The sequence below is a fragment of the Orcinus orca genome, chromosome 8 (assembly GCF_937001465.1).
Source record: "Orcinus orca chromosome 8, mOrcOrc1.1, whole genome shotgun sequence".
Classification (NCBI taxonomy): Eukaryota; Metazoa; Chordata; class Mammalia; order Artiodactyla; family Delphinidae; genus Orcinus; species Orcinus orca.
In genome coordinates, this window is record NC_064566.1 from 43,009,575 (window position 1) to 43,037,350 (window position 27,776).

At 43.1% G+C, this 27,776-nt stretch overlaps 1 protein-coding gene across 4 annotated transcripts in view; it reads right to left on the reverse strand.

The window, feature by feature from the left end:
* The window catches only part of TEAD1 (TEA domain transcription factor 1), a 262,180-nt gene that overhangs the window by 222,712 nt on the left and 11,692 nt on the right, over positions 1-27,776 (reverse strand). The window contains exon 2 of one of the 4 annotated variants that reach the window (XM_049713802.1): positions 17,600-17,729. The exons of the other annotated variants lie outside the window; for them this stretch is intronic. Coding sequence (XP_049569759.1) covers positions 17,600-17,650 — 51 coding nt within the window. The 5' untranslated portion in view covers positions 17,651-17,729. The remainder of the gene's footprint in view (positions 1-17,599; positions 17,730-27,776) is intronic. 4 annotated transcript variants of the gene reach the window in all.

Below are 27,776 nucleotides of genomic sequence, written 5' to 3' on the forward strand. Positions count from 1 at the left end.
TCCCATGTGACTGATATATTTCCCAAGGGAAGAAAGGATGGTGGTGACAGTAGTAACACTAATGGCAGTAGTAGTGGTGGTGGTCGTCGTGACATTTTAGCACGTTATATATTGTAGCCAATGTGCCACGTATTTTACATCATTGTTTAATTTCATCTTCAAAGCAACCTTTGAGATAAGTATATTAGCGTTCCCATTTTACCGAAAGAGGACAGTGAGACAGAGTTTAGGTAACTTGCTCGAGGTCACACAGCAAGTAAGGAGCAGAGCTGTGGTGAGAGGCATCCACGCGTAAGCATCAACCGAAGCTGGGTGGATGCAGAAATGTGAATGGGCCTCATGGGAGGAGGCCCTCTAACACAGCCAGATCACCTCCTCCCGGGCCAGTGCAGTGGCCTCCCTGGTGAGCATATCCTGAGACTCCTGTCACCTTCCCTTACAATCCAGCCTCAAAGTCAAAGAAAACTTTCTAAACCACCGATCCAATAACATCTCTTCCTAGTTCATAAATTCTGCGGGCCAGCTGGTCACTAATAGATACAATCCAGACTCCTAAACATGTTCACAGTGGAGCCCCAGAAACACTGTTCCAGACTTGGGGTCCATCCACAACAGGTGCAGATCCCCAGATATAAGCTTTCTTATCTCTGTGCCTTTGTACCCGCTAGAACCTCTGCCTGGAATGCCATCCCATCTCTTCCATACCCTTCCTTGCAGCTAACACCAGTCCTCTCCTCTGCTCACCATCAGTACTCCTCCCGAACTTACTTCCTAACTCATGGGGCACAACAACCGCCTCACCTATCCTTTTCTTGACTCTTTGTCATCGCACTGATCATGCTCTTCATGACATGTCTGTTTCCCTCTCTTGCTGCATGGGAGCTCCGTGAGCACAGGATCCTACCTGCCTTGCTCTGTGCTCTGTCCCCAGTGCCTACAACAGTAGCTGGCCAGACAAGGTGCTCAGTCTTTACTGAATAAATGAATTGTTAGAAGCACTGCTTTCTCACTGTGTGCACCGTGGCGCTCCATTAGCACCTACCATCCAGTTGATAATCATGTCTCTTCACTGCAAACTCTTCAAAGAACCCCTTGCATCCCAGACACCTGACAAAGTGGACACCCAGTGGTGACTGCCACATATTTTCACAAAAGACACATCCACAATTCCGTTCCTTTTTATTTAATATGTCTTTGCTCATTCTGGTTATACAAGTTTAGGAGAGGAAAAAAAAAAATGTGTTGCAGTTTTGGACTTTTAAAAAGTATAAAAAGCTCCCTTACAAAAAGGGAAACCAGAAAGTTTCCAGCAAGTCAAAAAATTAGAAGACCTCAAAAACAGGCCCATGCTGGTTTTCTAAGAAGTAACTATCTCTAAATGGAGTATAATCTATAAAAATATTCAATCACTATGTTGTACACCTGACACTACCAATAATATAACAGGGTAAATCAACTATACATCAATTTAAAAAATAAATAGGTAATAAAAGCCTTTTGGTTTTCCATTTAATAAACAGTTCAAACAATACAAAATGAATGAGGTGGAAAATGAGCGTCCTTATGTAATTCTAAATCCTAAATAAGTGATCACTATTAGCTTGCTTTTTTTTTTTTTTTTTTTTTTTTTTGCGGTACGCAGGCCTCTCACTGTTGTGGCCTCTCCCATTGCGGAGCACAGGCTCCGGACGCGCAGGCTCAGCGGCCATGGCTCACGGGCCCAGCCGCTCCGCGGCATGTGGGATCTTCCCAGACCGGGGCACGAACCCGTATCCCCTGCATCAGCAGGCGGACTCTCAACCACTGCGCCACCAGGGAAGCCCAACTATTAGCATTTGATGTATATTCTCCCCGCCGCAAAATTAATGCATATCAAATTATATAATATGTACTCATTTCATACATATACACACACACATATATATATATTAAAAATAGGATCACACTATACATACTGATCTGTAATCTAACTTTCTCACATAAGTTCTCTGCCATCTTTCCATAACAATACATAAGATGACTTCATCATTTTCAAAAGCTTTATAATATTTACTACATGGTTTTACTGGAGTTTATTCAACTACTCCTTTATCAATGAATGTTCTAAAGTCCTAGTTTGACTAAAATAGAATTACCATATGATCCAGCAATCCTGGGCATATATCCAGACAAAACTCTAATTCAAAAAGATACATGCACCACTATGTTCATAGCAGCACTATTCACAATAGCCAAGACATGGAAGAAACCTAAATGTCCATCGACAGTTGAATGGATAAAGAAAATGTGGTACATATATACAATGGAATGCTACTCAGCCATAAAAAAGAACAAAATAATGCCATTTGCAGCAACATGTATGCAACTAGAGATTATCATACTAAGTGAAGTACGTCAGAAAGAGAAAGACAAATATTACACCATCTCACTTATATGCGGAATCTAAAATATAACACAAATGAACCTATCTACAAAACAGAAACAGAATCACAGACATAGAGAACAGACTGGTGGTTGCCAAGGGGGAGGGGAGTGGGGGAGGGAGGGAGTGGGAGGTTGGGGTTAGCAGATGTAAGCTATTATATACAGGATGGATAAACAATAAGGTCCTACTGTACAGCACAGAGAACTACATTCAATATCCTATGATAAACCATAATGGAAAAGAATATAAAAAAAGAATGTATATATGTGTACAACTTAATCACTTTGCTGTACAGCTGTAATTAACACAACATTGTAAATCAACTATACTTGAATTTTGGGACTTCCCTGGTGGTTTAGTGATTAAGACTCCAAGCTTCCAATACAGGGGTCGTGGGTTCAATCCCTGGTGGGGGAAGTAAGATCCCACATGCTGCATGGCTAAATAAATAAATAAATAAATAAATGGCTAAATAAATAAATAAAACAGGGCTTCCCTGGTGGTCCAGTGGTTAAGACTCTGTGCTCCCAATGCAGGGGGCCCAGGTTTGATCCCTGGTCAGGGAACTAGATCCCATATGCATGTCGCAGCTAAGAGTTCGCATGCCACAACTAAAGATCCCACATGCCGTAACAAAGATTCCACACACGGCAACCAAATCCCGCATGCAGCGACTAAGACCCAGTGTCGCCAAATAAATAAATAAATATTTAAAAAAACAAACAAAAAAGTTTAAAAAAGGCGGGGGGGGGGGGGGGGACTTCCCTGGTGGTCCAGTGGTTAAGACTCCATGCTCCCAATGCAGGGGGACCAGGTGCGATCTCTGGTCAGGGAACTAAATCCCATATGCATGCTGCAACTAAGAGTCTGCATGCCGCAGCTAAGACGCAGCACAGCCAAATAAACAAATAAATGATATTTTAAAAATAATAATAAAAAGGAAATTGTTATTATAAAAACTACACTTCAATTTTTTTTTTAAATGTAGAATAAAGTCCTAGTTTGACACTATATTAAACAGTATGGTGAGGAACATACTCATACAAATCTTTCCTTAGGATAAATTATATGAAGTAGAACTGCCCGGTCATAGAATATGCACATTTGACCTTATAATCCCTGTTGTCAAAATTCCCTCCAGAAAAGTTATGTGGACCCCGACCAGTAATATATAAAATTCCACCATCACCCCACCTCAACGAAGGGTGGTTTTTTTTTTTTGATCAATAGAGTTAATGCCTTCAGCAGGATAAAATCTCTGACCCTTCGCACCAATTCATACTCACCTCACCAACTCTGCCTCTTCAAGAAAAGCAGGCATTAATTCTATTCTGGACCAGGGTTCAAGAGCCTTACCAAGGTTAACTCTGGGCTGCACTAGAGGCACACATAACTGCACAGACCTCAGGTGAAGACCACTATTCCACAGAGAGGTCCTTAGCTCTGGGCTCTGACCACAAAGCAAAGGGATCACAGGTAGGATCCCTCGTCAGTATACAGAGAGCCTGTAGCTTCTGCAAGACAGACCCTCATGAAGGAGCAGCCGTGCAGCAAGTATGTATACCCCCCGCTCATCATTCTTGTCTTCTGAGGGACTCTGGGAACTGCGACAGCAGAGCTAGAGCCAAGAGCACTTACAGTAAGTCCCCTACATACGAACGAGTTCCATTCCGAGAGCACATTCGAAAGTTCAATTTGTTCATAAGTCCAACTGTTAGCCTAGGTACCCAACTAACAAAATCGGCTGTATAGTACTGTACTGTAATAGGTTTATAATACTTTTCACACAAATAATACATAAAAAACAAACACAAAAAATAAAGAAAAAACTTTTAATCTTACAGTACAGTATCTTGAAAAGTTCAGTAGTACAGTACAACAGCTGGCATACAGGGGCTGGCATCGAGTGAACAGGCAAGAAGAGTTACTGACTACAGGAGGGAGAGGAGGTGGGAGATGGCAGAGCTGAAGGATCGTCAGCAATAGGAGACGGGGGGTGGGGGGGGCGCAAGCTGCAATTTCATTCTTCATTAATATACTTTCAGTATGAATACGGATCAACACTTGGAGCATCAAAACTTTTTATTTTTTTGAAGAATATTTCTACAATTCTTCCCTGCCTTCTTCAATAGAGTTCACTAGACAGAAGCATGTTTCTTAAGGATCACAGTCATACCATGAAGACCCACAGGGGTGTTGACCACTCAAAACAACAGGGCAATGAGGGCTAAAGAACCCCAGTTTAATATACTTTTTAAATGTGTCTACTATTGAGTTTGTCTCTTCCCATACTATCAGCTATCAGCTTCTCTCTCTCCAGCAGATGCACCCTCTCTACTTCAGAGCCATAAATGGTCCCCTCCAGTCATTTATGCTATGCGAAGCAGTAATTAAGTAGGTTAGAATTACAAATACATTAAGAACAAACAGAGCATAGAAATCACCTCTGAGTGATGCAGCTAAGCTTGGGGAGGTCACTGTGAGTGAAGCAGTTAAGTTCTGGTGCACAGACTTTGTGAAAACTCATTCAAGAGCCATCATTACATTGAATATGTGCCTTAAAATGGCTTGCAGAGAGCTCTATCACATCCTTGGAGGGAGGGATTTTGTTTTTGACACATAGAGGCAGGGAGGTGGTTGGCCGCCAAAGGAAAAAGCATGAGGAGGAGTGGAAGGGTGATCCTAAGGTCTTGGGTCCAGTGTTTTCGAAAGAACACATCAACTGCTTTCCTCCACAGAAAATGAGAGGATCATCCAGGCACACAAGCACAGCACCACAAGTATACAAGTCTTCTGCCGGCATGCTACTGCTAACAAAAAAAAGTGTCGCAAATGTTGTTATTCCTTTCCCTTACTTAAGCTTTCTAGAAAACCTCCAAATGGCCAACAATCTAGAGCCAACAGGTTTTACAAACCAAAACTCTCCTCCTAGGCACAGCCACTGAGATCTACAAGTGTCACATGGCCTGTGCTGGGGTCAAGGTCAAGAGATGACCTTGGGCCAATCATATGCCCTTTCTCAGCTTAGTTTTCCCATCAGCATAAAATGGGGATGACACCTGCTCTTCTCTGGGAAAAGAGGGCCGTCGTGGGGAGTGTGAGGAGATACAGCTGTGGCCACCACGAGTCGGCCAGGCTGCCCCTCCCACTCAAGCCTGTAAGAACTGCAGGACACGTGCATGGGGAGCACCACATCTGGTCCGGCCACACCAGAGGATCTTGAGAGTCCTAGAAGGAGCCAGGTAGGAAAGGGGCTCAATGACAAGTTTCCAATTCAACACAGCAGGCTGCAGCCCAGAAGCTCCACTGTCTGCTTTAGAAATATCTTGGCAATGGTTTTTAACAGCAGAATCACCCTCTGTCAAAGGAAACCTTACATATGCCCCCAATATATAAAACAGATAAAAAGTGGTATTTGGGGTTTCCCAAGTGGCGCAGTGGTTGAGAGTCCGCCTGCCGATGCAGGGGACGCGGGTTCGTGCCCCAGTCTGGGAAGATCCCACATGCCACGGAGCGGCTGGGCTGGTGAGCCATGGCCGCTGAGCCTGCGCATCCGGAGCCTGTGCTCCACACGGGAGAGGTCACAACAGTGAGAGGCCCGTGTACCGCAAAAAAAAAAAAAAAAAAAAAAAAAAAAGTGGTATTTGAATTTCTTAATTATTTAATTTATAGTATTTATTTATTATAAATACAGTGAGGCTGCTCTCATGAACATAAGATTAAATTACAAATGAAACATCTAATATATTTCCCTTTTATTTTTCTGACAGTGTAAGAAATATAAAGCAGGAATACAAAATCCTGATTCTCAAATAGTGCAAATGGTATTTATTTAGCCTTTTACTTGCAGCCTCAAGAATCCATTCAATTAAACTAACCAGAAACCTAAACTTAGGACAATAAGAATTTTTTTTTTTTTTTTTGGCTGCGCTGGGTCTTTGTTGCTGCGCGCAGGCTTCCTCTAGTTGCGGCGAGTGGGGGCTACTATCCTTTGCAGTGCACGGGCTACTCATTGCAGTGGTTTCTCTTTTTGCAGAGCACAGGCTCTAGGCACACGGGCTTCAGTAGTTGCAGCATGCACGCTCAGTAGCTGTGGTGCACGGGCTTAGCTGTTCCACAGAATGTGGGATCTTCCCGGACCAGGGCTCAAACCTGTGTCCCCTGCATTGGCAGGTGGATTCTCAACCACTATGCCACCAGTGAAGCCCCTAGGAAATTTTTATTTCAAGTTGGATTACATTTCTTATTAGGAAATGTTCAGTTTGGAGGGAGGTGAAGAATGGTTTCACTGGCCAGTTTAAGCTTTTATGTGTGGAGGAAAGCACTGTTAAAATGTATCTTGGAACATAATTCAACGTTCAAATGAGGTCAGCTCTAAAAATCCCCAGATACTTGGTACCAGGCTCTGACAGATATTTATGCAAAATTTCAAGAGTCAAATTTATTTTGTTTCACACACTAAGTTCAAACTAAGTTTCGACTTCATCACTGACATTCTACCAGCCTTTGTGAATACGCACAGTGAGAACACAAGCCCGTATTGCCTAATGGAACTCATTCAATTTATTGTAAAAGTTTCAACAAGATATACAAGCGAGGGTACCAAATTATATTTGAGAGATTTAGGTAATGGAGTTTGTCAGCCAATGTAAAAAAGTGATTTATTACCTCATTTGAAATATCTGGAGCTCAACCTTTCCTTGAGTGGTCAACAAACTCTAGTATGAAAAAGTAAACTCCTAAGAATTATTATCCACGCCATTACAAATAACTCATAAAAATAAAGATAATATCTTAGAATAATGCCCACACTGTATATTACACACATAGCATCGCTCTAAGAGGTTACCTACTGAATGAGCAGTTTTGTATGTACAACACACAACTTTTGGTAACAGCTGGTATACAAACCAGCCCTTCGGCAATTTTGCTGCCATTGTTCTCACAATATTAAGATGAAATTTTCTTCACTTCTGTGTGTCAAGTACTTGAAAGAACTGGTCTTTCTCATGTTTGCCTGGATAAACACATACAAATGCAAGCAAAACGTTGACAACTGCACCACCCACACTTCCGCTGAGGTACATCATAAGAGCATTCATCATACAGCCCCAGCACTTTCATTAAACGGGGAGCATTTGGTTCTCTCTGTATGCATCACTCTACGATGACACTAACCACCTTCACAGAGTATTGTGAGGTGAGGACTGGGAAGCTACAAGTACGTGTTCCACGTCAGGTTGAAACTTGGTGGAATTCTATGATTCTTAAGAACAGGGTAAACCCTTGGGATCTAGGAACATGTGAGGAGACACACAAGACCTGCTGATTCCCCGAGAGCCGCTGTCAGCTCAGCTCCTGCCTCAGCCCTCAAGCCAAGCAACAAATGCAGGTTCAAGAGCGGTGCAGAAGTGCAGTACATCCCACCCTTCCCTCCTTCCCAGAGGATGGAGGCTCACTTCATTCATCCACCCACTCACACATTAATTTGCTCAACCTGCAGACATCCACTGGCTGTCTACTTCGCAAGGCATATGCATGGTGTATGTTTCCATTCACATAAATTTAATTATATTTTATTTTGGAGAGTTCCTCAATACCCTTAAAAGTAACCTGAAGATATCCAAAATGAGTGACCATTACCAGAACCAGGACTCACTTCTGTTAACCAAACAGGTACAGCACTTGGCAAATGTTAACCATTTCTATCACATCCAAATACTTTGACTTGTGCAAGCGTGCTTTTGAGCTTCTGTGTGCCAGGCAGGATACACAGATAAGATCCAGTTCCTGCCCTCAAGGGGCTCAGAGGGAGGGAATGGAGTAAACCCAAGATACAGAGGACAATGTGATAAATGCAAAGGCAGAGTAACAGTATGGGGGACTAGGGGAAAGGAAAGAAGGCTTAGTTACATTATCCTGAAGGAACCGGGAAGGCTTCTGTGAAATGCTGTATATTCTTCTCTTTAGAGAGAAGCAAGAGCTGAACAAAAGCAAGAACATATCCCAGGTAGATGCAGGAGGAAGAGAAGGCACGGAGGCAGAAGAGACAGTTGAGTGTGGCTGAAACAGGAATAATGGGTGGCAGTGGCTGGCCAGGAGGCTGGGAGGGAACACCAAGACTTTCTCATCAGCAGGCTTAATATGATTCAGGTCGCCTGGTCTCAGACACCTCAATCATCTGTAAAGTGGAAAGAGTGGCTCCTCCAGCAAACTCCACATACCAAATGGAGTGGTCACACCGCATTCTCCCTGTGCTTGGCAGGAGGCTTGGCCAATACATACATCACCTTCCTCTGGTCTAGGTACATGGAGGGGAGCTCCCAAAACAAACCAATCACAATGCCGACTCAGCCATAATAGAAGATAAATATAATACATGTCTCTGACTTGGCAGGAGTCGAGTTCCTCTAACATAAGTCTTTCCATGCTCTAAAATCCATGCAGTTTTTTAAAAGTACGCCCAAGGCCACTCTGCTTCCAGGGGATTTGGGGTTTTAGCCAATTTGCTTATAAGATGGCTGTGCAAATTTGCACCACCCCATGAGCCTGGGTTTGAAATGGAGGGGAGGATCTCAGCTATAACAGGGAAGACTTTTAATAAAGAGCAGAAGCCAGAGCCCATGCAATAGAGAGCTGCTCTTGCAGGTGAACCCATGCGGGGCACTGCTCACCCAGCTCTCCAAGCGATGCAGTAACCAAATCCCACTGGCCCCAAATTCACTCACTTCACAGATACATTCTGAATGCCTATTATATGCAAAGTACCACGGAGACCATAAAGGTGTGCAAGCCACAGCCCGAGCCCTGAAAGGGCTTACAGCCTAGGAGGAAGGACACCTACAAAAGCCAGTAAAGGGACTTCCCTGGTGGTCCAGTAGTTAAGACTCCACGCTTCCACTGCAAGGGGCGCGGGTTTGATCCCTGGTTGGGGAACTAAGATCCCGCATGCTGCGTGGTGCAGCAAAAAATAATAATAATAAAAGCCAGTAAAACATGCTGGATGGTGAAAGTGCCATTAAGACCTTGACGGGCCAAAGGAAGTAAAGGTCCCTTCTGGTAAAGAAGGAAGAGACTTCCTGAAGGAGGTAGCTGCAGAGAAATGGAGGAGGTTTTCAACACAAAACAGTTGGAAAAGGTGCTCCTCTTTTCTGAGCCCTTGCTATGCATCACTTCAATCCCACAACAAACCAATGTGCCAGGTGACACCGCATGGACTGGGCATGGAAATCCTGGTGAGCACAATGTCACACACATCATGGGTGGTAGAGCCCTCGTTCTCTGCTACAGAAAGTCTTTCTGGTAGAGGGAGTGGCATGAGTACAGCCGGTATGGGATATGAGAAGAATCCAATATGTTGGAAGGACACATTGTAGGCCATCCGGCTGGAAAGGTACACTGAAACCACACAGCAGGGGCCTCATCTACCTGGCCTTAGGCGAATGTGTTTGTTGACTGGGTGATGAAGTACGTAGGGAAGAAGAAGCTTTTGAGAAACAAGAGTCCAGGATCAGGCACAGTGGCTAAGAGCCACTGGAGCCAGCCAGCTCCGACCTTGTGGACAAGGTCTTTAACTTCTGTGTGCCTCCACTTTCTCATCTATTAGATGGGGATGATAATACTACCTAATTCACAGAATTGTGACACTAAATGAATTTGCAAAGCAATAAGAATAATGCCACCCATAAAAACTGCTATATAAGTGTCACTGGATAATGATGGTGATGATGAAGCAGCCTTAATTAACCAGATGAGACATCCTGAAGTTGGGATATTATCTCAGAGATGACTAGAGTAATCCAGACAAGAGAAAGGATGGTAGCAGCTACCGGGAGGGGGGGCGAGGGGAGGGGGGGGAGAGGAAGTCAGCGATCTGAGAGATAAGAGAACTCGAAAGGGGAGGAGAGGGTTGCAGCCTGGGAGAAAAGCAGTGCTGCTGGAGGGGCTGCTCAGCCATAAAAGCACTTGGCAAAGACTCAGAGGACTCTTTGCTAGACTTCAATCCTTACACACCCAGCGGCAGTTCTCAGAGCCTCAAATCTTCCATCTCGAAAACGGAGCCAACAATCCTTACTCTTTCTATTCTCAGCATTGTCATGAGGAGCTAGCTAATAAGGCAGTGGATTTGGCCACAGGATGTTAAGACATAATGCACTGTACAGATGGGAGGCATGAGTTGGGACAAGGGACTAGTCTGGGGAACGAGCCCAAGGAAAGAGAGACACTCTACTCAACCTTGTCCATGATGTTCCCAGAGAGTAAGACTGAGGGGCAATTCCAACATCCTCGCCCTGCACAGCTACAGGCTGGTACCAGCCCAGGACCAGGGACACCTGAGGCTGCCACGGCACTGAGGGTAGAACACACAAAGGTTCCAGGGGCAGACCCCCAGTGCCGACAGCAGAATTCACCACTCCAGGGCACACCAGGTATAAAAGAAGCCCATAGAAAACCCAGTTGGCTCTACCTCCTCCAGCTCTCCAGTTACAAAGCCTGTAAGCAGATCAAAAGAAGGGTTCCAGAGCCAGCCAGGGATGGGGAGGAGAAAACCAGCCCCTGTGGGCTGCAGCAGGCGGCCCCCCCAGCAGTTTGCCTTCCATTAAAGCCAAGTGTTTGTTTACATTTCCTGCAACATCTGTCACTTTCTGGATAGGATTTCTTACCGAAACTCATCTTTTTCATGTTGAGTGTAGTCTACAGAGTCCAGGAGACCATAAAGAGCAGCAGCTCGCATACCCTGTTTAAGTTCTCTTTATTTTAGCTTCGGGAGGAACTCAGGAGCCCCAGCCCCGAGTCTCTTCTCCAGCAGACCCTGCGCCTCCCTATCACATCATTCACCACAGAAGACTGGGACGGTGTCCTTAACACAACTCTCTCCCTCCCACTACCCTGGAGTTCCTTGAAGTTTCCTGAACTAGCCTAGAGTTCTCATCCTTCTCTGAGTCCCCACCACCCAACACAGACCCTAGCATATAATGAACTGAAATGTCACCCCATCCTTTGGAATCCAAAAGCAGTGAGAACCCACAGGCACAACCTGCTCCAAATACTCAACTTCGCCCCTTACTCAGAAGTCTTTTAATATAGCAGCACCTCATGTCTTCAAGCCTCCCTGTTTGGTTTTCCAAAAACCTGACTTCCGAGGTCAAAGGAAAGGCCTAATCTAGGTTTGTGACCTTAGCCTGTGTTTCATTTTACAGTTTTGATTTGTTTGATACAGGTTGTGGAGAAGCAAAAGCCCTTATCACTCCAAAATACAGTTACCAAATTCAAACCACTCGAGAACAGGGCCTTCTCCCTTCAACCAACTTTTTCGGCTGACTTTTAACAGTTTTAAAGTTGATAAACTAGAGGAAGCGCTTTATTTAAAGAAAGAAAAAAAGATCTAAGTAAACAGTTCCCAGAGTTCTCTAAGAATTTAGACTCAAAGAACACAATCTGTCTACACAAGGATAAATGCAGTTTTATTAAAGAAAACACAGCGGGCTTACATACACTCTTCAAACAGTGTACACTCCACACGAAGAAGCAAACAAATTCAAAGCGAGTGGAACAGGGTCATCCGTGGGGAAGTACCATGGTTTTTCGCTTGAAAGCTGAACCACAAGGCAGGCAAGTGTTAGAGACAGACTTTCTCAGGGTATCTCGAATGGAGCGCAAGGATATGACCACAGAATCATGCGGTGGAGCTACTGTGATGGTTTTCAAAATAATTTTTATTGAAGAAACAATCAACTGAACTACTTATAATCTGCAAAGCCAAGCCCCTTGGCACCAAATGTGTTAAAAGCCTCCAATAGCTCTGGAGTTTCGATTTATTCCAAATATAGACCTGAAATCACAAACTACAGGGCCAAAGCCGCAGTGTTTTAAATGACTGACCAACTCCATCGAAATATCCCACACTTCTCATTTCAGAGTGAGGGGGAAATAAATGAGAGTCAAGAAACACAATTTCTAGAAATTCTTCCATCATAGGAGGGAAAGCCTGAAAGATCCGTGTGGCTTTTAAGAAAGCCAGCAAAAAACTAGGACATACGCAAAAGTTATTTCCACTGCACACTGCACACTACAGATAAAACGTCACTTTTCCAACAATTTTAAAATACACGGTATGTTTAGAGTTTGATTTTTCTCTCACTACTTGAGCTTTTGTCAAGCACCTGGATGTTAAGAGTTATAAAAATGAATGAAGGGGCTTCCCTGGTGGCACAGTGGTTAAGAATCCACCTGCCAATGCAGGGGACACGGGTTCGATCCCTGGTCCGGGAAGATCCCACATGCCGTGGAGCAACTAAGCCCATGCGCCACAACTACTGAGCCCGTGAGCCACAACTACTGAGCCCGTGTGCCACAACTACTGAGCCCGCACACCTAGAGCCCGTGCTCCGCAACAAGGGAAGCTACCGCAATGAGAAGCCCGCGCACTGCAACGAAGCGTAGCCCCTCACTCGCTGCGACTAGAGAAAGCCCATGCGCAGCAGTGAAGACCTAACGCAGCCAAAAATAAATAAATAAAATAAATTTGTTTTCAAAAAAAAAATGAATGAAGATTCTGTTCCTGCCCATAAGGTGCTCACAAGTTGGGTATTTGTACCCCAAACGAAAGGGTTCAATAAATAGATATGAATTTCAGTAAGGGACTTTTAGTAACAGAAAAAAGGTCCAAAGTTCTTTGCAGCAATATTTTATTTCCCCTAGTTAAAGAAAAAAAAAAATTAACCTAACCAGAATGATCTATTAGACAGACGCTGCTAAACCCAAAGTGGTGGGATGTGACCGGGTGCATTAATTTACCAAAGGACTGGCCGGTGACGAGACCTGCACTAACTATCGATCATCATCAATCTCCACGCTTCACTGTGACTTTCTACCACTTCGTCAACTTTCATAGATTAAAACACTCCAGGCCAGTCCTTGATTCATTTGGTAGATAACTACTGCTTCCCCTCAAAAACCACATATTCACTTTAATCCATTTGAATAATTTCTCAAACTATGGGCTGAATTCTGACTGGGATCCAAGTCCAGACCATCCCACATGAAGCTAATCTTCAACTAGAGGGCCAGAAGCTCTGGTTACTGGGATTTCACTCATTCCAACTCATTTAACAAATATTTATTAAGCACCAACTGCCGGGAATTTTCTAAGCACTGAGCAATTCCACTGGAAAATAAAACAGACATGGAACCTTCCCTTGTGGGGCGTACAATCTAGCAGTCAGAGCATCAACAAATGAATTTTATTGAGGGAAAGGAACATGATTCAGGATAACAGGCAGCTGGGCTGGGGAAGAGACGGGATAGGCACCCACCATATAGGATGGTTAGTTAGAGTTTCTATGAAGACAAAACCCTACAGAAGATACATCCTTAAAACTTGCAAAACACCTGTTACAAAGGTGGTGTGACTGTTACTGAAAAAATTTTCTAAATAACTAGTACATATAATTTAGAAAAGACAAAATTATGTTTAATAATAGAATGAGGCTAAACTAATCTATAAACTTAATAGAACCCCAATAAAAATAGTTTCTGAAAAATTTTTTGACTAGACAAAGTGCGTCTAAAAGTGTAAACAGATAAACACACCTGTGAAAAAAGCCAGGAAAAAAATCTTAAAGAAGAAAGTGATGAAAAAGTGAGTAGCTGAGTTATACAGCAAAACCCCTCTCACAGAGCTATGGTAATTAAAGCTCCAGGTAGATAATGGAGCACATGTGAATTTAGTTTACCGATCTATAGAGAAAAGAGTCAATGAATTGTGTTAGGACAAGACAAGCATTAAGTTAAAAGGTTGGGATCTCTACCTCACTCTTTCTACCATACCAAACAAAAACTAGACATATTCAACTATGTAAAGTATATTATGACTTCATTTTTTTTGTGTAAGACATTTTTCCAATAATTTCAGGGTAAGATGGTCTTTTGCATGCAAATGAAAACCCTAGAAACCATAAAGGAAGAGTTGATAAATTTGAATGTAAGATTAATTTCTGCATGGAAAGTTATGTAACAGGGAAAGTCAAAAGGCAAATGACAAACTGGGAAAGAATATGTGCAACTACCCCATCCTACAGCCCCCTGACGTTTCGCTGGGACATTAGCAGTGCTCCTCGAATTTTAATGTGCATACTCTTCACCTGGAATCTTGTTAAAGTCAAGAGTCTAATTTGGCAGGCCTGGAGTGGGGGTCTCAGAGTCTGCATCTCTAACAGGCTCCCGGGAATACCAAGTAGCTAAATTTTACGGAACTTTTCAAATTAAAGAGACATGGGGCCAGAACTGAGTGGGGCTCAGATACCTCATAAGAATCACTTGGGAAAGTTTCAGAACCTTGGTCCAAACTTCACCATTGGACATTCTGATTTAGAAGATCCAAGGTGAACAAGAAGAGTCAGTATTTTCTTTTTTTAACTCCCCAGGTGACAAAGATATTCAGCCTGGTTTGAAATCCAGTGGACAAGATCGTCTGAGTCCCTTCCTGCTCTTTTCTGTGCTCTGAATACTACAGAGAGACATGTTTGAACTGGTAGTTCAAACTTCTTTCCCACCCCCAGACCTCCCTCCCCTACCCACACATCACCTTCCTGCAGCCTTGTCCTAACATATTCTCCTCTCACAACAAAGGCTGACAAAAGTACAGGAGCACAGCAAAGGAGGCCCACAGCATGGTTAAGTGGCATCCCAGTGATGGTTTACCCAGTCGCTGTTTAACCAGTTATTGGCTGCGTGATCCTGGGTTAGCCTCCTAACCTCCTGGACTGTATTTCCTCACTTATACAAACCAAGTTGTTGTGAGGGTTTAAATAAATTAATCTATTGAAAGAACTGTGTAAATTGTAAAACATCATGTAAACATTAGACGTTTTTACTAGATGTGACATTGGGAACATACTTGTCTAAATCTGAACCCCCTCATGTCCACGTCCCAACAAATTTCTACGTTGTCCCCCTTTCCAATCCCTTCTCAATTTAAAGAAAAACAAAAAAATTCTCCAGGTTTCCACTTTCTAAATATACAAACGAAACACTATGAACAAAACAGGTAGAACATAAATACTAAAAACAGAACTACCATATGACCCAGCAATTCCACTCCTGGGCATACAACCGAAAAACACTAATTGGAAAAGATACATGCACCCCAATGTTCATAACAGCATTATTTGCAATTGCCAAGACATGGAAGCAACCTAAGTATCCATCGACAGATGAATGGATAAAGAAGATGTGGTGTGTGTGTGTATACACACATACAATGGAATACTACTACTCAGCCATAAAAAAAAAGAATGAAATTTTGCCGTTTGCAACAAGATGGATGGACTTGGAGGGCATTACGCTAAGTGAAATAAGTCAGAGAAAGACAAATACTGTGTGATCTCACTTATATGTGGGATCTGAAAACACAACACACTGGTGACTATAACAGAAAAGAAAGACTCACAGACATAGAGAGCAAACTGGTGGTTACCAGTGGGGAGAGGGAAGGGGGCAGGGGCAGTATAGGGTTAGGGGATTAAGAGGTACAAGCTATTATGTATAAAATAAGTTACAAGGATATATTGCACAACATGGGGAATACAGCCAATATTTTATAATAACTATAGATGGAGTAGAACCTTTAAAAACTGTGAATCACTTTCTTATATAATATTATACCTTAATTATATGTCAATCAAAAAAAAAAGGAGGAAACATTTCCAAACTTTCTCAGTTAAAAAAAAAAAACAAACCCTCAGGTAGAACGTGTTATATCAAGCCTAAACTAAAAATGGCTTCAAATCTGTAAAAGATGCCAACAAATACTGCATATGTCTCCTAATGTACATGGTAAGGGTTTTCCAAAACAAATTCTATCCTCTTTAACAACTTCTACTTTGCTATTTCTAAATGTTAAGTCTCACCTAAATCTTCCTCCCTGCTCATTTATACTGCCACCCCCAATGCCCCCCAATCTGGGGAACAGCAGATGAAGCAGGCCTTTTGTTTCTGACACCATCCCCAGGGGCACACACACACACACACACACACATCTTATAGGTCTCCTCAAGAGAGGCGTTTGCCATTTAATCCATTTGCTAATAAAATGAACCTGGAAGGTTCCCTGACCGAGGAAGCTTGATGCACGTGCACATATGCACACTGGATTTATCATCAGGAAGCATTTGCCAAAGGCCACCGAGCACATGCTTTTCCACACTGATCAGAGACGGCAGAGGAGGAAGTGAAGGGTGGCGCCACTAGGCAGGACACCCAGGTCTAATGACACACCTGGCCTGCCTCCTTCCAGGTGCTCAGCCACCAGAACTCCTCAGTGCCCCAGGGCATGACTGGAAAAATTCCTCACCTGCCACATTTGAACCAAGGCACCGTACAACCTAAACCACATGGCAAACCAGGCAGCAGAAAGGCCTACATAAGGCCTGGAAATGTTCCAGTCTGAAACACAGGTTAGGAGGGTAACCCTATTGTTACTACCTGCTTAGCTCCCTCAGACAGAATCCATACTGGAGAACTGGGTCCAGGACAGCAGCCCTGCCTTGCAGACCAAGCAGAAGCTGTGTGCTATCACACTGAGTAGGGCCTCTCCAGAACACCACACGGGGCTTACTTCCCAGCAAACTAGTCGGCCAGAGACCATTTGGTTTCAATTAACAGAAACCCACTCCCACTAACCTAAGGAAAAAAATAAAAAGAAGGGTAGGGGAACGTGGGTTCATTATAAGGCCAAGGGGTCTATCAGATGACCCCGAATCAGGAACTGCAGCCAGCCCTCATGGGAAATGGAAACCAGGAAATGGAAAACCATCCGGAAATGAGACTATTCCCAAGGTCTCTCATCTCCTCCTCTGCACAACAGCTTTGTTGTTTTCTCTCTGCAAATCAGTTTTAATTCTATGCTTCTGTGTACCCATGGGTCAAACATCTACTCCCCAGTTAGCTTTTCCCTGAACTGTAGGGTGAGCATCAAAGACCAACTAGGATTGCTCTCTCAATCCCAAAAGATTCAGGAGAGAGAGTTCAACTCAGCTTGGAAATGACAGCCCCCTTTGATCCAAACATCAGAGAGAAGGTGGGTAAGTTGGTCTAACTATAGAGGATATCTACCTGTCTGGCACAATTACAAAAAATGACAATATAAATGACAACAGCTTAATGAACTCTGACCTTTGTTAAAGCCACAAGGTTTCCAAAGGTACCATCTTGTCTTCTTATCATCACTCCAAGGAAGCACAGCTGTACAGCCAGATCGTCAAATAACAGATAAATGTCTTCTTTGTAGTTTGCCTGTTGGTTGCTTGGGTCAGAGAAAAAAAGCACTTTGTTGTTATCAAATAGGAATTTATTTCTGGTTCCTCCTTTCCTCTTTACAGGAGGGTTCTCGGCAGGAATCTTGCCTGGAAACAGGCAGAACCCGGCAGTACACAAAAATGTCCTTGAATCATGAATACAGAGGTAGGGGAGAGACACAGTCATGGTAGAGAAATACACACACAGAACTAAAGCCTTCTGGGGCAGGCATACTAAAAATAATTTTCCATAGGAAGAATCTGTTCGGTGTAAAGGTTAAGCAAGCCTCCTTCCTTCCTTACAAAAGCGTCTGGGTTTTTCATAAAGTAGACCCAAAGAGTCCATCAGTGGGGGGTCTACTTCACCTAGAGCAACAAACACATTCCTCCCAGATCATGGGCTGCTCTGTGTGGTTGCTAATAAGATAATCTGTTACAGGAGGCTTACAAATCCATTTACATTGATTTTAATTAATGAATCAATCCCTGAGCCTGAACAACTTGGTCCAGAGAGGGTAAGCAATTCAAGATTCAATCTGCACTCCCAACCTGAAAGCTACCTTAAAAAGAAATTAACTCTCAGATCAATGCAGGACAAATAAAAATAATTGGGTTTGTATCTCTTACAACATAAGAAAAAATCTCTTCCAAGTTTAGACAGTTACTCTTCACATATTAATAAGGGAAATATATTTTCAGTGATTTCCTAACAAACTCACCTAGGATTAAGCGGTTTTTTGGGACAAGCCTGAAATCTGGAAAACCAAAGTCAGATATTATGACTCTCAGTCCAGCCTCTGAAATGAAGATGAGTCCACCTTTCTCAAAAACTCATCAGAACCTCTCAGCTCAGACTGAAGTTGAATAGAGAATTACCCAAATACAAACGACCAGTAAGAACAAAGTGGAACCCACCAGCCTGGCTGTGCTCTGAATCAGCCAGGCTTCATTAAGAAGGCAGGCAAACTTTTGCATTTGCTTTTACTTTATCCTTTACAAAGGCTGAAATAGAATTTGACCTTTCTGAGCTATCGCTAACTATGAATTGGAAACAAGCTCAATTTAAAAGACAGCATCAATATGTGACCGCTCATAGGTTCATTTTTCTCTTCTCTTTCCTCATCTTTTTTCACAGGGTTTGTCTACCCACTCTATTTTTAGACTCCTATCAGAACTTCCAATGACTCCATGTAAACCTAGTGGAAAAAAGTCTAGTTTCAGTCCCACTTTCTCAAATCCTCCAGCTGGCCAACACCAATTAGCATCGGAGAAGAACATTAGAGTTAATAACTGAAAACGCATCACACTCAATTTTAATTTTTTTTAAGATGGAAAAAGTTCATAAACTCACCAGCAAACCATAAAGCAGCAGAGAGACACCAGCCTGAGTCTGCCCCCACTTATGAAGGCAGACAAGGGGGGGCTGCTCATAAAAGAGAATAAATACATACAGGGTGTGGAGACCCATGACTTTGGGAGGCAGCATTTCACGTTTCTCCCTCACTCTTTACAATATTTAATAAAAGAGTTACCAAATTGATTTTGAAGTCAGTAAGACTGGCCTGAAACACTGCAAAAGGAATTTAAAAAAAAAAAAAAAGACCCTGTACATAAGGAAGTAAACTGCAAGAAAAAGCAAGAGCAAGAGAGCCAGAGCTCGGGGCAGGCTGGCACTCGTGTGTTCTCTCCCTCCCTCCATCCCTCCCTCCCTCCCTCCCTCCCTCCTTCCCTTTCTCTCTCTCTCTCCCTTCTCTGTCTCCCGACTAGGCGAACAAAACAAAAGAAGTTGATACTTCAGCTATTCATATGGACTCCAGAGCTTTCTGCCCCTAATGTCTGCTTGCATGCCCTCAACTTTTAGGATTCACTGGACGCTTAACTAAAGCTCCCTGAAACATTTCCTGTGCATTTCTGGGGGCACCTCGGCGGACCGAGCCAGCTGCCTTTCCTGGCTGAGTTGCGCAGGGCAGGGTATGCCAATGCAGCCTGACATTCAGAGCAAGACCACAAATTATAAACAGTTTCAGTAAATTGACTTGAGTGTCTTTGTTCCTCAGACATACATCTTTCTACCACTTACAAAGGCAGGCAGCAGAACCTAACCACCAATGCGACTATAGCCAGGACTGGGAAAGGAAGTTATTGAAGCCTGGATTTCCTGCTTTTGCTTGTAGCCAAGAACTATGAGGCTTGTAGTGGTTTCAGGAACTGACTCATCTAATGATTCATGGATAAGATACTGCTTTTAATACGTTTCTGACCCTAAGACTCAGGAACTTGAAAACCAATCTGAACCTAGGCTTCACTCTTATTTGCAAATGACTATTCACAGCAAAATAAACAGGAGGACAATGGTTAATGAAACAATGAAAACATCACACCAAGGGCAGGAAAAGCAGAATGTGGACGCCACATTTGAAGCCATGATCAAAAGCCTAATCTGTGGGCTGTGACTTGATAGCATCCAAACTTCCCAAAAGTGAATAACAGGTGGGATGAGGTTTATTTTTAGATATCATTCCCCTAGATGTAAAAATAGATTTAGCACAGCAATGTTTTAATTCAGGCGCATCTGGGGTTGTGACTCCAAATACCCAAGATGGAAAGCGGCATGTAGCTCTAAATTTAACTGCTACAGTTGCAAACCAGGGAAAGAGTTCAGGGTTAGCTGACCAATGAGTAATGGGTAATAAAGGACTCATGGTGGAACTCACTCTCTTAAATCATCCTCTACAGGAAGACTGCAACTCAGTATTTCCACCCATCCTCTGACCAGCCTTCTCTTTCCCCCCTCCACACACACGCACACACAGGCACATCAGTCCTGAAAAGCAAAACTCTCTAAAAGTAGAGTCAGAAGCTGGCACCTCTAGCTGCTCCCCGTAACAGCCCCATAGATTCATTCATCATCAAGAAAGCCCACTAGTGAAAAGTTTTCAAGCCTCCCTGGCCCACCAATCCTTGGGTTTTCCTTGCCCCTCCCCCTAGGGGCATTAAGAACAGGACCAGTTTCAGGGGTGGCTTTCAAACCGTTTACAGGTTTTAACACCAGTCCAGTCACACAGAGGGAAGGGGGAAAAGAAGACAAAAATGGCAGGGGGGAGGGGGAGGGGGGCCATGGGGGATGGAGGAAGCAGTAAGACCAGTTGACCAGGCAAGGCCAAAGTGCAAGGGCTGCCTGGCAGGCCCTGCCCAGCTGGGCTCCTCCAACAGATTTACTGACATGACGTCAGTGGCTCCAGTCCAGCTTTTCTTTGGTAGCTTTTACCACTTGCCTCCCCTGTGTTAGGGAGCCACAGGACCATAAAGAAAATTCCCGTTGTGAAACGAGTTTAACCTCGGGGCACAGACGCCTGCCTGTAAATTATAGGGCTCCTCACCCTCTCTCTGTGCCCCTGGAGGAAGGGGAAGGGAATAAACCCCTACTCTACTGTACTTTCCTTAACACAGAGGAACCATTAAACGAAGCTTGCTGCCTTTAAAAAAAAGGGGGGAGGGCGGTGGGAAGGGGTGTGGTAGGGATATTAAATGAGTATACAAAGTTTCACAGGACAGGATGCTGGTTAATTTCTCAGGGATGTCATGAATGATGATAATTTCAGTACTACTCACTCATTCTGTTGTGAGGCTGTGTTGGCTGGACTGTGAACGCATAGGGCTTTGTTTCACCAACAAAACAAAAAAGTATTACTGAAACTGAAACTTCAGGCCTGAATGGAACCTCTGAGGAGAGACCACTGTAGATGTATTTAAAATGAGATTTTCGTTTGGCCTAAGTGCATATTCTGTGACGCACCAACAGGGGCATCAAACAATTTCCAAAAAGCAAAGGCAGAAATTACTAAAAATAAGTCTAATAGGATACTCATTAAACAAAAAACACTCATTTTAGACTTAAAGGCTTACTATTGTATTCCCACAACAGCAGAAGAGCCGTGTTCCATCTAGGACTCCAGTGCACACAGCTGCCTAAAACCAGAGCTTTAAAATTTTTTAGCTTATAAAAATAATGTGTTAGTGATAAACTCTTTAAATGAGTGAGAGATTAAATATACTCTATTTTAAACACTTTAGGAGAGAAAGGTACAAAACTTAATTCAACCAGTATTTATTCAAACACATGTGTGTAAATTGACCCCAACAATATCATCAAAATACAGCTTGCAGTCTGAATGGCTCAGAGCGGTCTTAAGATAAGGAATCTCTCACCTTCTGGTTATTTAAACAAGGCACAGAACAAACCATCAGGGAGACAGGACTGAAAGCAATGATTAAAGTCTTCCGTGAAGCCTAAATTAATGTGAGCTTTGGCCTTCAAGATGAGAGTCAAGCCATGAACTGTCCTGGGGGAATTCAGTTTGGCCTTTTTCGTAGGGGAGAAAAGGACACGATGACAAGCACAAGAGTGGAAATGGCAGAATGAGAGCCAAAGGGGCCAAACATGAGACAAGTGTGCAAGGAAAGTTTTTATCATGGACCAAAAAGTTGACATGGTAGGTGGGATCCATTTCTGAAGGGGGCGAGGGGTGTGTGACAGAGACCCTACCCAAGTTGTAGCTCTGAAATAGCATTTCCCACTAAAAGAAACCAAGCTCTGTGGAAATGGTTCATTCTAACTCCAAGAATACAAAAGACACAGGATAGCAAGGAAGCTGCTATCAATAAGGGTCACATCAAAAGGACACAGGAGCCAACTAAAGAAATTCTCACTGCCCAAAGATTGTACAATTTGAGCATCAATAGGAAGAGGAAACTACACAGAGTCAAAAACATTGGACAGGGCTTCCCTGGCGGCGCAGCGGTTGGGAGTCCGCCTGCCGATGCAGGGGACACGGGTTCGTGCCCCGGTCTGGGAAGATCCCACATGCTGTGGAGCGGCTGGGCCCATGAGCCATGGCCGCTGAGCCTGTGCGTCCAGAGGCTGTGCTCCGCAGCGGGAGAGGCCGCAGCAATGAGAGGCCGGCGTACCGCCAAAAAAAAAAAAAAAAATCTGACAATTTTAAATCCACGATTGCATAATGATATTCAAACAAACAAACAAAAGAAACCACATACCTGCCTTTTCTGTACAACTATATGCCAGGTTAACCAAACAATTGATGATAGAAAGTTTCTATGAGTATTTTGGCTAATAAATGAAGTAAGAATGAGAGGACTGGAATATGACCAGTTTACGAAGCCCATATGAAACAACAGATACAGGTAGAGATCATAAATCAGTGGCTAACACACAAAGAAAGAGACAACTGGACATCACGTGCCTCCTGGTGGATTGCTAGTTATGGAATATTCCTGCCTTAAAAAACAAAAAACATTAAACCTCAAACAGACCAAGCTTCTAGGTCTAAATTCCAATTTATAGGAGATACAGAGGATAGTGGAGCATGATAAACAGCACTAAGAGAATGCAACTGCAAAATCCAGAATGAGCGAGAAACTCGACAAGAGAAATAGGCTTTTATAAACACATCACCCGCAAGGGGGAATAAAGGAGGGAAGAGATCTTCAAAGAGTTTTAAGAAACAGAACAACCAAAGATAACCTTTGATCTTGTTTGGACCCTGATTTAAACAAACCAACTATGGAAAAACAGTGATGAGACAATCAAGGAAAAACTGAAGAGCCACTAGATATTTTACATTAAGGAATTATTATTAAAATATTGGCGTGATGATATTACAGTTGGTGTTTTTTAAAAAGAGTTATATTTTTAAAATACATACTAAACCTTTACAGATAAAATGGTATGGCATCTGGGATTGTTTCAAAATAATCTAGTGGAAAAGGAACCCGGGATTTAGAAGAAACAAGAATGGCCACGGGGTGATGATTGTTGCTAAGTCATGATGGTCCAGGGACGTTCACTGCCCTCTACTATACTGAACTTTTCATAATAAAAATTTTAAAAATCTAAAATAAATAAAAATAAGGCACTGCTCCTGTCCCCCTCCTTCAAAAAGACAGAAAGATGCTAAGAGAAGAGATACTTGGCACTCTAAGTCATGGCTACTTAGAGTAGCCGTAATTATAATCAGCAGATAACGTTAATGAGACACTCTGCCAGGCATCGTGCTAACCCTCACTATAAACCATGAGAAGGGCACTACTATGTCCATTTTACAGGTGAGAAACTGGGGTTCAAAAAAAATAAAGAGGTTGCCCAAGGTCAAACAGGTAAGTGGAAGAAATGTATGTAATTCCACAAATTCAAAAATGTAATGAGAATCAGGATGAGTTATGTCTTTGCAAAATAGTTACCGGAAGTGCCGGTAACTCCCTAAGTCAAGAGATCCGACGCTTTCCAATGTGAAAAACAGCAGAATCAAGAAGTGGTGCTTTGCTGATGACGATTTTTGGTGAAACCCAGGAAACTGAAGGGGCAGTCTCTTTAAGATCTCAAAGTGATAAAAGCAGAGGAGAAAGGGTGAAAAAAGTGGACGGCACATGTGTGTGTCTGTGTGTGTGTGAAAATATGAAAGCAAAAGGGAAATTGTCTGAAGAGAGAAAAACAACAGAGCAGGAAATCCAGCAAGAAGGGAAGCTGGAAAAAAGCTTAAAACTAAACCCAAAGGAGGAAGATGGAAAAGCAAATAAATGAGCTCCTGTCAGACTGGTCCATTCTGGTTAGGACAAAACCCTCAGGATCTTGGACAGAGAACTGGAGGACAGAGGAAGCAGGAGACTTCAGAATGGGTTGGGGCAACCAATGGAGAAGCTCACTGTGGGCCATTCGCCATACTCCATCATTTTACTTATTCTTTTTATTTTCATTTTTCAGATAAGGAGACAGAGGCCCAGAGAGACTAAATAATTTTCCCCAAGACCTCTCAGCCAATAAGCAGAACTGGGACTGGAACCTGGGTCTGACTTCAAAGCCATGCTTTTATATTTGCTTAATATATATAGCACTAGAGAGATCTACACAACGTTAGGGCAACACCAAAATGGCCAACAGCAGAGGTACCCAAAAGGCACTGGGAAATATATGACAACTCTAAGAAGGGGGCAAACCAGTACAGGGAAGGAGGGGAAGACAGGAGCACAAGTCCTAGAAACTGGCCATCAGTGCCCCAGCCCCTTTTGGCCCAGAGTCAGCAGAATTAGGTGAACAAGAGTAAGACAGTATCAACTATTCCACAACCTTCCACTAAAAACCAACCATGACATCAAAGATGGGTAGCAATCCCATTTCAAAGTCCCTGCTGTCTATTTCAGAGACCTGATTATTAAGGGCTCTGAAGAAAGCAGTTAACTCCCTTTTCCCTTCTGCCCCTGCCACTGTCCATCACACATCACTGCCTAAAACATATTTCCAGCTGGTCACCCGGGTGGGGAGGGGAGAAATTCACCCCATCTCCCAAGTTCCCAAGTACTCCCAAAGGTCATCTACCTAAAAACCCTACCCCCAACATGAAGGCATTTCCATATCCAGGCCTTCCGGGTGGTAGAGGGGGCTAACTTACTCTGCCTGCAGGCCAACAAGAGCACATTCCAAAGGAAAACCAGATAAACTGGCAGGTCCAGTTCCAGGCTTCCAAACCAGATCAGCTTCTTGCCAGAGCCCCCAACACAGCTATAGAGCAGTTTAGATCAACCCAGTCCCCAGATAGCCTCTCATTTTCATATAACCAGTCTGAGAGGTGAGGTGTTCTGGGTCCCCACAGTCTTTGAAGACTGACATCAAGGTGGGGAGGTGAATCTTGCCCCCTCACAAGAAGATGAACGACTAGGGTGGGGCAGGAAAGGCTTGAGTGGGTCACACCTAACATCTTAGGACCTTAGCCACAGGTTTGTTTTGAAAATAGAGTAAAATGGACCACCAAGAACACAAAACAAAATAAAGTATTAAGTAGTCTGCCTTTTCTGCACAAATACACCAAAAGAGGGGAAGTCTACCTTTGTTTCAATGTCACAATCTAAACACCATTCAAATGCCACAGGTGACTTAATAGGCAGTCTTTTTCAGCCTGGCAGCCGTGAAGTCACACAGATCTAGGAACTGGCTTCAAATTTTGGTCCCCATTGCACTGGCTGTGTGACCTTGGGCAGGTTACTAAACCTCTCTGAGATTCACTTTCTTCAACCACAAATAAAGCTCTCAGGTTTAAATTAAGGTAATGCTGAAGAATGGGCTTAAGACAGAACCTGGCCTGTCAGCCTTCCTTTCTTATCCAAATTCTCCCAGGGTGGCCTGGGAATTAGCACAACTGAGAGAAGAGGTATGGAATAGACTCAGCAGTACTGCTCCTCCTCCATAAAAGGGAAGGGAGTGTGGGGTTGTGGACGGGATGGCTCAGATAACAACACTGCTCCAGGACCTTTTGGCCTAAGGCTCTCACATTTTATCTCTTTAATCTAAAGCTAGGCTCAAAAGCAGGCTGGATCATCTTACCAGAAAGGGAAAGCAAAGATTTTCAAGTGACTTGCCCAAGGTCACAGGGAGAGCCAAGACCAAGGGCTATCCAACCCACACAGCTGGAAGTGGAGGGACCAAGACCCCAGCCCTAGGAAGACCCTCAAATGCCTTCTCCCAGTGAACCACCCCAACAAGGAAATAGTTCTCGCAATTCTCAACAGCAAAGGCCAGAAGCCATTCTTTCAAACTGAACACCTGCCCAAGTTACTGCCTAGAGCACATGATAAAATAACTAAATGAATAGTGTTGTTAAGAGAACCACCTGGAATTGAGCAGTGTCATTACAATTATTTTTGGTTTTAGGCAAAGTACTAAAATTTCTAAGATTCCACTCCATTTTCCCTCTGTATCCACAGGTTCCAAATCCACATTCAACCAACCTCGAATCGAAACTATCTGAGAAAAAAAAAATTTCCAGGAAATTCAAAAAAACCAAAACGTGAATATGCCACAAGCTGGTATCTATTAACATTTAGTATTTACACCGTATTTACAACTATTCACGTGGCATTTACATTGTATTAGGTATTATAAGTAATCTATACAGATAATTTAAAGTATACTGGAGGATGTGTGTAAATTACATACAAATACTACACCGTTTTACATAAGGGACTTGAGCATCCGAGGATTTGGGTATCTGCAGAGGTCCTGGAACCAATCCCCTGTGGATACTGGGTCCGGGTCCAATGTATTTCGGCACATCATAGGACATCATTACAGTCTCCCAAACAACAAAGATAAGCAAGTTTGAAACTAAGAATGTCAAGAGAGCCAAAACTACAGGTTTTAAAATCTGTAATCTGAAATCCCCAGATTTCACACAGTACAAAGCTTTCAGAATTCCACTGGGAAAAACTTCTAAATTGAACTTTGCAAGTCCAAAAGGAAATGAACCAGTGCTGAATCATTCCCATGAATGATGAGACACTTTTTTTAATTCGTTATGAATTGATCCACAGAATAGCAGAGGGTTTGAAACAATTTGGTTGAAACTAGCACAGGTTTATAGGAAAAGTTGTTCTCTGAAACTCCCCTCTATTGAAGCTCAGAAACAGCCTGGGATGCTGCAAGAATAACACTGTTATGAGCTCAATATCAGGGTACCTCAAAAGTCCCCTGCTTGAGATTTTTCTCTCTATTCTGCTTAATTAGAGAGTCAGCCAGTTTCCTCAACAGTTCCTATTCGTAGGATGACCATATCACTTATCTTCCAAACTGGGACATTTTGACAGTAAAAGAGGGCGCGATTAAGGGCTGCGCCACAAGCAGCCCAAACCAGGACTGCACCAGGCCAGAAGTTACACAGCCACAAGGAATGGTAGAGAACAATCCTTTAGAAATACAAGTGGATAAAAACTACCACAAACAGTTATTATGAGGAAGACAGTGTGCATCTGGTGGGAGGACCCAGCAATAAATTAAAAGTTAAAATTAAGAAAAAAATGGGCAGGGGGGAGGGGAGACGCCAGAGGGAGGACATATGGGGATATATGTATATGTACAGCTGATTCACTTTGTTATACAGCAGAAACTAACATACCATTGTGAAGCAATTATACTCCAATAGCGATGTTTTACAAAAAGAAAAAAGAAGAAAATGGGCAGAGTAGAACCTGAAACTCGGAGGTATAAATTA